The 10,360-nt window shown below is 42.6% G+C and overlaps 1 protein-coding gene and 1 long non-coding RNA gene across 2 annotated transcripts; one reads left to right on the forward strand and one right to left on the reverse strand.

Moving 5' to 3' along the window:
• The first annotated feature begins 3,956 nt into the window (after nt 1–3,956).
• On the forward strand, nt 3,957–4,946 carry LOC112271119. Its single transcript, XR_002964009.1, has 2 exons — nt 3,957–4,144; nt 4,361–4,946. It is a non-coding gene; the product is annotated as an uncharacterized LOC112271119 (long non-coding RNA).
• A 787-nt stretch (nt 4,947–5,733) lies between these two features.
• Nucleotides 5,734–8,758, reverse strand: LOC100841841 (rhodanese-like domain-containing protein 7). The gene is made up of 5 exons (XM_003569357.4): nt 8,357–8,758; nt 7,531–7,782; nt 7,330–7,428; nt 6,924–7,214; nt 5,734–6,539 (listed from the first exon to the last, which is right to left on the reverse strand). The coding sequence occupies exons 1-5, from the start codon at nt 8,756–8,758 to the stop codon at nt 6,141–6,143; spliced, it is 1,443 nt and encodes a 480-aa protein (XP_003569405.2). The 3' UTR covers nt 5,734–6,140.
• Nucleotides 8,759–10,360: the final 1,602 nt, after the last annotated feature.

Here is a 10,360-nt window from a genome sequence, read left to right on the forward strand (position 1 = left end):
AACATACGTACCGCACCTTTTTCGCCAAGTTGCGCACGATTCTTTCTCCACGAGTCTGAGCGTGCGGCAGCGTGCGAGGCGAGCCCGAGTGGTCCTTTCCGTGATCCTGTCCCGCGAGTGGTCTCCACCGCCAGCCTTTTTTATGCAACAAGTACATCTCCATCGATGAGTAAACTCACACTGCTATACTATGCATGCATGCATGTTGGTGTGGCCACTCTAGACAAAAAATACGCTATCTTAGTGCATGCAGAGAAGAGGTGATGCACCTTTCTAATTTGGAGATATAAAATGTCTTATAACTCTTTAATGGCACATCTGATTGATGATCCGCTTTCACTTTTGGATTTGTCTTGACGACGGCTTCAAAATTAGATCCACATTGGATATGTTTTGGCAAAAAATTTCAAGCTCAAAAGTTACCAACCACTAATACGAGAGTTATCGGACCTAATCACAAGTAGTAACCAGCTTAAAAAACTAGATGATACCTTGAACATGTAGATAACTTGGATGGGTTGGTAAGTACAATATTGATCCATCAATGTGAATAGTAACATAGACAAGCTGGTAAGTACAACGACGTCATGGTGATAACTATAATATGAACAATGAGTAACTACGTCAATATCACATTAGTAATTGTAGCACAAAAGTTAGGATCCCTACTATTATGCATGTGGTAACTTTCACCAAAATCTTGGATAACTCTGTTAGTGCTATGATGGTCATTGAAATCTAAATATTTTGATGGTGTTGCAGCAATCACAAGATTGATAACGGTAAGCTAAAAGACCAGATAACCACATGCGTGTCATGGTGGTAATTGTAACCGAAACGGCTACATAACTAAACCATGATGGTAACTATAAACTAAACTGATGGGATAACTACATGAGTGTGAGGATGGTAACAGTAACCTAAACGAGTGGACAATTCAATACTAGATAGCGGATTCAACATTATAAATCACTTGGAAATATTTTACATGCCACTAAAGTCTTCAAGTTCAAAAGTTATTGGCCCATAAATATCGAGTTATCTATCCATTCACACTTATTTCGACGCGTTTTAGAGCTCCAAAGTTACTGGCTTGAAAACTATACTCACTAGGGGTGTTCCGACGTTGTTTTAGAGCTCCAAAGTACCAGAAAGTAATAAGTGAGTTATTGGTCTGTATTATGTGAGTTATCCGGCTATTTATGATTGGTTTCGACGCTAGATCTAGCTAGAGATGTTTAAGTTCCGTTTTTTGAATTTAGAAGTTACCGTGCCAGTATCGTGTAAGTTACCAAACTATTCAAAAATAGTAATCAACATGGAAACTATAATTTCACTTAGGAAGTTTGCGAGACTTTTTTTCCGAATCTAGAATGTATCAGACATTAATGATATGAGTTACCCGACTATTCACAAGTAGTTATCAACCTAAAATATTAGATCTCAATTGGTTATGTTTTGATGATATTTGCTTAACCTTCAAGTTACCAGACCGTTGGTACATGAGTTACCGTACTATTGAAATAATACTTACCGGTTACAAACCTACTTTTTCTCACTTAGACATATTCTGGAACTCTTTTTACAAGCTAGAAGTTATCAACCGATAAGATGTGAGTTACCGGACTAGACCATTCACAAGTAGTAGCTTCAACAGTAGATGAACCTTGTGTATGTTTGGCGAGTACTATGCCGGACAATAACCACGACAGCTTGGTAACTACAAAGGTGACATGGTGATAATTGTATGATGGACACCAGGTAACTATATCAGGATAGTGTTGGTTATTGTAACATGAAAGCTTGGTAGCTATGCTAGTGATTTGATGGTAACTTTAACCTGAACAACAAAATAACTCCAACGGAGTTACCGTACGTTGGTAATTGTACCCTCAGTTGATGGGTAAACACATAGCTAGCACGGTGATAACTGTAACCTAATAGTTAGGTAACTATGAGAAGTAACAAAGCTAGTGAACATTGTAAAACTCTATTCGTTTGATGCCAAATGGTGTTGAGCAAGCAAATCAAAGCAAGATGGAAGGTGCTATTGGAATGCAATTGAAGCATCGCAACAAGCTATCACTTGTTGTTCGATTCTTGTGACGATGCTCCGATGCATGATCAAGACGCCCTTGGGGAGCCACGTGATGCTGAAGGAGTACGGGAGCGCCACCATGTTGTCAAGGTCCACCTCCTCATCTGCCCGCGACCAACAACAACTTCTTAATTTGATCTTCAAGCTTTTTGACCCTTTCTAAGGTGTCCTGCATCATATAAACCATAATTGTCTCCGGAGTGGAAGAATGGCTAGCACATGACGCAAATCCAACACCATAGCTTGCAACACCTCGGGGAGAAGTCCCAGCACCTTTTCCTCCCCCATTGCTTGAAGGGAGGTAAGACGCATGTGAAGAATTTTCCCAAGGCATTTTCTCGAACACCACGCATGCACCCAACACCTCCATGTGCGTATTGATGCTGCACTTTAGAAGAAGAGCACCACATATCAGCACCTTCATTGGTCGAGGTCATCTTCCGCAACCACATCCTTGCCTCTTGGCGCGCGACTCGGCCCGTAGGTGCCGCTCCCCTACGCGCATGCTCAAGACGGCCACCGCTAGCTACGACCAGCGGGCATTCACGGCTTCCTCTCCTGCAAGAGAAGCCGTAGTGTTCCCAGCCCCGGTCCACCGACATGTCGTAGCGCGGCACTCCGCTACCTCCATCCTTGTTGGAGGCGCTGGCCTCGCGGGTCACGCCGCCGTGCGCCAGCTCCTCCGCTTCGGCCTCTGGTTACTCGTCCTCAAGTGCTGCACCAAGGGATATGGCGGCTAGTGAGGTTGAGGGGAGAGGAGACGTGAGTGAAGGCCGCAGAAGGCAGGAAAGGCACGGGGGGAGGAAGAAATGGCAACAAGCAGGATTTCCTTGGACCTGGTCGTACTGCATCAGGAAGGAAGAAAGAGATAGGAGGAAGAAAGATGTGGGGGAAGCAGACGGGTGGAATAACTTCGGTGAGGAACAGGTGGAATAGCTTCGGTGAGGATCGGATGGTGCGCAGTGCGTCCGCGCATAAGAGCAGGAAAATAGATTTTCCGTTATATTTAATAGGAAGGCCGCCTTTTCTTGATCAATTGGAGAAATGCAGGAAAAAAACTCTATAGTCCCCTAAAAAAAGGAAAAAAACTCTATTTCTTTTTGTTGAGAGAAAAAATTGTACTAGTGATTGATTCTTGATTTAGTTCAAATTTAGCATGATACAGTGGCCGATGAGTTGGCGATGTTAGCGAGGAGTGAGGAATCCGTTTGGATTGATAAACCACGCGATGAGATTGTCAATCTGATGGTTGAAGATGTAATGCTCCACGATGAATAAACTTTCGTTTTTTTAGTAAAAAAATAAAATGAAATTGAACACGGCTAGAAATCTGAAGCATGTACAACAGGGTAACGTCGCTTTTGTTAGCGATTTACGTCGGATAATTGCTGATGTGGAAGAGAGATAAATAAAAAAAGGCATGGACCTTCTTTTAACAAGAAAGAGAAGACAAATCTCTCATCGCATTAGATTCCATATTTTCTTATTTATTTAAAAATCTAAGTATTAATAATACTATATGGCACTAGTAAATAACCTATTGTTACCATGTTTTGTCATGCTTTAAAAAAATTGACGTGTACGCATAAGAAAAAACAGTCCCATACTCCCATGGACTATTGTACATGTCGTAAAACGAAACTAAGATTGAACGTCTATGCCACAAAACGGTTGTGGTTTGTGCCTTTGTGGTTCTACCTACCACCTTCAGTTTTCCTTGTCTATCTGCCCGTGTCATACATAGTGTACAATCCAACATAAGCGTTTCACCAGAAGATGCATCCTGTCATCTTATTTTAGAGAGTTGGGATGCCTAACACAAAGAAAAAATATTCGCTCCCTATTTCACTATAAAAAAGGGCCAAAGGCTCACAAAGAGAAACAGCAGGGCGTCATATCAAGGCATCTCTTTGTCTCTCCATTGGAGCCTTGGAAAAAATCTATCCATCCCTCTACTGCCTGCCAACATATATTCAAAAACCTCTATTACGACTCATGGGAAAGGAAGCATCGGTTTTGTCAATTTGAGCACTCAAAGTAACAAAGGTATGCATCAAAGATTCTGGCTTATCTCTCTCTTGTTCATGTCCCTAGTTCATATATTTGGATACATCTTGGTGACTTGGTTTAAAGAAAGAAACCCTTCCTCACGATTATTGGAGTAGCATCAGAATAGCATAATTCAACAATCGGCCTATACGTACACATGAAATACCTTCTGACTCAAGTAGGTGCTTCTTGGCTTTCTCTTTTCCCCTTTAGGGTTGGAGGCTTGGAGCAAATCAAAAAGAAGAAAGAACAGAGCAAAAATGGGTCACAGGAGAAGTAATCGCCACAAAGGAAGAGGTGAGGGTGGTGATGAAGAGGGCAACTCTTGCTACCCCTGCTATGTGTTCAGCTCTTTCATTAGAGGGATCGGGAGGTGCCTATTTGTGGCTTGCTATCCCGTGATCCAGTGTTGTGGCCTTGATGAATGCAGGCACCACCACAACACACACCTAAGCCACTTCAGATGATGCATCCATCGGCCAAGTATACAACACCTGAACCATCAATTCTTTTCTCTCTCTGTTTTTTCTCTCTACCCGTGGGATTATAGCTCTTAGTAATCATGTCATCTTCTCGGGAAGAATTGTTCATATCAATATATGGTGCTATGAGCCTTTGCTAGGTTTGCATCTTTTAATTAGCTCCAATTTCCACTAGAGAAGAAAGGCTTGTGTGCCTGACCTCAGCAATTGTTAGAAGAATGCAGGGGAAGAAATATGCATCCCAAAGAGCTATTTGTCTCTTGCAAGCTTGCTACTAATTTTGCTGCTTCTTTCATAACATGGTGACACATTTGATACGTATACACAGATCATGGTTGCGTAGATCGTAGGTGAGATGAATCTAAACTTGCAGATAGTTTGGTTAGACGAACTTTTAGCTCATGAAAACATCATGGTCAACAAAAACAAGCATGCACGTCTTTCTGCAGTTGGCAGGTTCAGAGTTTTAGTTGGCGAGAGCGTCACGCAACGGAAGAGACGAATCACCAAAACCCTACTTAAAGTGCTTGATCGACATGTTGACATGTACGCAGTCGCGTGAAGCTGTAATTAACTGAAAAGCCACACCAGAATAAGCTCAAGCATCTCTGGAAGATCTGCCACTCTACGAGAAGCAACACGGCTAACGTCGGATGACATTAACTTAGCTATCGGTATCAGGACAATTTGCATGCCTCGGCAAAACTGTCAAATAAATTTCCCGATTAAATTCAGTTTTGAACTTTTCAATTCGACAGCGATTCCACTACTGGACTGCTACTTTTTCATATACTAGAAAAAATTAAATAGTTTGTGATGGTACAGCCTCGTCATTTGTAAGATTAAAAACAATAACATCATTCTCATTCCGATGGCGTATGATTTATACTGAATGAAGGTTTTCACTAGATACCTCGCCCAACATCGGTAAAGCTCCGCTAGGCTCGAATTTAGTTCAAATATAAGAGATATTATGCAAGGTAAGCTATAGTTTGGCCTAGGGCATATAACCAAAGAGGAATATAAGAAGCTATGGGAGAATAATAGTAGCATATTTCGAATTGTAATGGCGTATTTCTAATTCATCAAATTTGGAGCGACATATAACCAATTAACCCTTTTTCATAACCATGGTACATAAACACACGAGTAGATTTCACATAACCTCTTCGCACAGTATTGGAGGAAACGATGTTGTAGCTCATAATAGTAAAATCAGTACCCCCTCCGATCCTTAATATTGTTAGTGTCTTGGATTTAGTACAAAAGTTGTACAACTTTGTACACACTTATCAAGTATCGGAGGGAGTACAATTTACAACTACATAGTTGCCAAAAAAATACAACTACATGGTACAAACACCAGCCTTTGCCATCAATATTTCAAGCTCGAGTATGTCATCCCATGGTGCGCCTTCTGTCTAGATCCGAGAACAGAAAAAAGTAGCAATAGAAAATAAGAAACAGCAAATCAAATAATCTCGCTTTGTTGACACCACATCAAACAAAAATCAGCCAGCCGTTTCAGGTTGTATTGAGTTCGGCAACTGTTTAGCCTCCTCAACTGCATGATTAGCTTCAGGCCTTTGGGGGCTCCTGCCTTTATCAGGTCCACCAATAACTCCCCAGGTCTCAAATTGCCGCTGCCGAGCCCTTGCCCTTTCCTTCTCGTCCTCGGATTTTGTCGCGAAACAGTATGGGCATGAGATAGCGTACTCCCATTCAGGAGATTTAATATCTTCGTCGCTCACTGGTTGCTTACATCCATAGCAAAGTTTGTGGGTTCCTTGGGCTAATCCATGCTCCACTGAGACTCGTTTGTCAAATACAAAGCATTCGCCCTCCCACAAGCTTTCAGCCTTCGGGATTTCCTCTAGGTACTTTAAGATCCCACCCTCCAAATGGTAAACCTGACATGTACAGATTATGAAACCAACCGGTATTGTTGCAGTTATAAGGAATACCGCCATCTTGGGGACAACTTAAAAGATCATTGAACGTGTGTAGCAAACAACAGTTAATGCAGCAAACATCTAGGGTTCATATATTGTAGGCCTTTTTACAGAACTTTTTCTTCACTTTTTATAACATAACATAACGCTATTTAGGGCGGACATAGATGAAAGGTTCAACTGTACGCAAATACAGGTCAACGTGAAGATGAATTCATTTTCGGTGATATAGGGATGTCAAAGAAAATCAATTTGTGTAAATAATTTTTACAAATGAAGAGGAGATTATTGACAGTAGGTTCAGAAGAATGACAAAAACAGAGAAAGGTTTTTATGGTTAACCTCTTTGAAGCCCTTGCTGAGGAGAAAACTTGAGGCCTTTTCACATCTAATACCGCCTGTGCAATACATGGCAACTCGTGGTAGCTCTTTCGGTTTGCTGGAATTCAGACCTACTGCCGATAAATTAGTTCCACTGTCACCATGTACTGACTGCTGACTGTCAGGTTCAGCCAACTTGAACTGATTTTCAACCCAAGATGCAAAATCTCTGAATGACTTAGTACATGGATCAACAGCTTTCTTAAATTTTCCTATACGTATCTCATACATGTTACGCACATCAATGACAACCTGCCAAGTGAATAGCATAAATAAACCACGCAGACATAAAGAGAAGAAATTACACGTATATAAGTTATACACACATAAGTATAGGACAATTGTGTGGGATAAATGGAGCACTCACAGTATCTGGATCGCTTATCAATGAATTCCAGTCTTTTGGTTTGACATACTTTCCAACAATTTTCGTTGGCATCACATCTGGGTCTCCAAAGGTCACTATCTGAGAAATGGTCAATAAACCAGAGCACCTGCGTTACTAAATACTCAATCATTCTAATTAAGAACTACTTTGTAGTAACTATTAAGCAAGGAACCAACAAACCTCCTTTTTCAATTTCACACGGACATGATCCCATCGGAACGGTGCATCTTCCCCAGCACCGACAGGAGAATGACTGGTATGACCATGATGGATAGCCTCATCCTCTGGAGTAACAGGTGATTGGATCATTCTCAATCCTTTAAGACGATTGTCTGTTTGGATATAGTTCAAGACTTGCTCCACAGCTTCTGGGGTTCCACATATACTACCATTGATCCCCTCTGGTGCAAGAATAATGCCACCTGAGATACGCTGAACAGCATCAGCCAACCAACCATGTGAGCCAAGTTTCACAAAAATGTTAATGCACAAACAGCATAGATAGGTAATTTCAGCACAATTAGAAAACCAATTTAATGTAGTCTGATTACCCACTTGATATTTCAAAGTTGTAATAATAAGTGAATATTACTGAATACAACCATGCCTTCACACCTAGTTTGAAGCTTTTCATAACTAAGAATCCAGATTAACAAGGCAGCTACGAAAACCTAACATTTCAATGCAATATAACAGTAAGGACTACGAAAGAGCTATATTGAGCCGGTAATTCAGTAGTTGGCATAGCAATCCGTGGGGGTTACATCACCTGCCAACTTCATGCAGTACAGTTTATCTGCATAATGTTGATACCACAATGTCCATAAATGCTTATTTAGCACCTATCCGTGTTATTATTCAAGTCTACCTTAATAGCTTAGCTACAAGTTCTGTAACATTGCTCAACTCTTTTCAATTCGTACATCCCATTAGCTCACAAGAAAAGGCAATCTCTCAAAGTGATAACATAGGTAATTATCGCAAGATCGTATGTCTGTGCGCTCACCAGCTCCTCGCAGAGCTCCCTGAGCGGTCGCCGCAAGTCGGCGTGGTCGGGCAAGTCGGCGAACCTGTAGAACGACACCACTAGCAGCGCTGGAACCTCGCCTTCTACGCCTGCAGTTCCCGCAGCGGCCACGGCGAAACACCTGCCGTGCGGCGGCAGGGGAGCGCGCGGGGCCCTGTCGCCCTGCGCCTGCGGCATGAGGCGGATGCGACGTCGAGGGATGAAAGGGCTAGGGGTAGCGGACTCGAGGATTGGCGAGCTGATAAAGGGGAGGAGGAGGTGCTGAGCGGCAACACTCGCACCGGCCGTGGCGGCGCGGCGGGCGGCGGCGGCTTTGGAGAGTGCGGCGAGTGGTGGTGTGGGCAGCATCTGGGCTTCCGGTCGGGAAGAAGTAGCGGACATCAGCCTTAGCGGATTTTCTATGTTTATCTTCCGTAGTGGGCTTTTGGGCTATATTAGTTGTTTGGAACTAGCTAGCACGTGGCTGGACCAGATTTGGGTGGGCTAAGTAGTGACTATCAAAATACCATCGGCAAAAATAAATGTGCTACTCTTTATAAAGTACGTTATATAGATCTGTACATTGAAACAAGACAGCTCTCGTTCATAGTGTTTAACCATTCATATTGGACTAAGACTAAATAAATGTGAGCACTTATTGGCCGGATGTGAGATGCAACAAAAATGAGCTATACTTTCTCCGTCCACAAATAAGTGTACTTTTAGGTTTTGTCCTAATTCAAACTTTTTTAGATTTGATCAATTCTATTGAAAAGGTATATGACATGAAATTGGTATATTATGAAACTACATTTCAAAACGGATCTAATGATATTAATTAGGTGTCATAAATGTTGATATTTTTTTCAATAAAGTCGGTCAAACTTCAATCTTTCAACTTAGGAAAAAACCTAGAAATACACTTACCTAGAGTATTTGTGGATGGAGCGAGTATTAAGAATAAAGGAGAAAAAATTATATGAACTATTTTCTGGAATGGAGTGAGTATAAAACCTAGCCGCCGAGACGACTTGCAATGGACGGCAACATTGTAGCAAGCGTTGAGATTTGTCGGTTCCCCTTGCCTCGGGCCGCTATCCCGCCATTGCGAGGTGCAGGGAACATCGAATCCTCCTAGACGTTTCAAGAAGGCTTTAGTATTATAAATTGTGTTCTCCTGACGAAACTATGGTGGAGAGTGCGTCGTCACTGAGAATAAAGGTATTATGTTTCTTCGTTTCTGTGGTGGCACTTTACCAGTTGATGCCACGAAGCTAGATAGTTTTTCCATCCGCAGGTTCGTTGTGGCCGATCTTATGAACTTTAGGTTTATGTACTCAAAGAAACTAGAGGGGGGGGGGTGAATAGACGACTAACAAATTTTAACTTTGTTGTAATATAATAAAATTCTTACATGGGCCGGGCCGCGATCCTACGTGGCAACGACCGAGTCAACAAATCCCAAAGACCGATCAAATTGCCAACAAGTCATAGCCATGCCAACTAAGTATCGGTTAAAGGAGTCAAAGGGTCAAGCCCCCCATGCCATGGTCAAAGGAGTTAGAGTAGAGGCCAAGAAAGCTCTAGGAGTGGATTTACCACTTTACCCTCACTTTCATCCTCCCTCAAGGGTAGCCATGGGGGCATGTATCATTCACTCTCCATTGGAATAAGATCAAAAGGGAGAGGGCTAGAGCAGCTCAAGGAGCCCGCTCTCGAGCGCTTGGGTCGAGCCTAGTCTCGAATCGACCTCGGGGACGCGATTTGGGAAGCCTAGTTTCGAGGTTTCGGGCCGTATAGTATGACCTCAACTCGAAGTAGAGGGATCGGGTTAGAATCTCGAGCGTATCCTAATCTCGCTACTTGGGAAGACGAGTTCGACCCAAGTCCGAGGCGGCCCCTAGAGATCTCTCGCTATAGGCGACTTGGGAAGACGAGTTTGGCCCAAGCGCTTGGCTAACGACCCCCTCGAAGCCTCTCCGGCCGAGCGGCTGGCTGGCACGG

Source organism: Brachypodium distachyon, chromosome 2 (assembly GCF_000005505.3).
Source record: "Brachypodium distachyon strain Bd21 chromosome 2, Brachypodium_distachyon_v3.0, whole genome shotgun sequence".
NCBI classification, from domain to species: Eukaryota; Viridiplantae; Streptophyta; class Magnoliopsida; order Poales; family Poaceae; genus Brachypodium; species Brachypodium distachyon.

What these genes read in the sequence shown, in the direction of transcription:
- LOC100841841 (XM_003569357.4), bottom strand. Translation starts at nt 8,758, where the DNA reads ATGTCCGCTACTTCTTCCCGACCGGAAGCCCAGATGCTGCCCACACCA. An exon ending in GGGAGCTCTGCGAGGAGCTG is followed by an intron (nt 7,783 to 8,356) that starts GTGAGCGCACAG and finishes GATGCTGTTCAG; the next exon opens with CGTATCTCAGGTGGCATTAT. An exon ending in TCAGCAAGGGCTTCAAAGAG is followed by an intron (nt 6,540 to 6,923) that starts GTTAACCATAAA and finishes TGTACATGTCAG; the next exon opens with GTTTACCATTTGGAGGGTGG.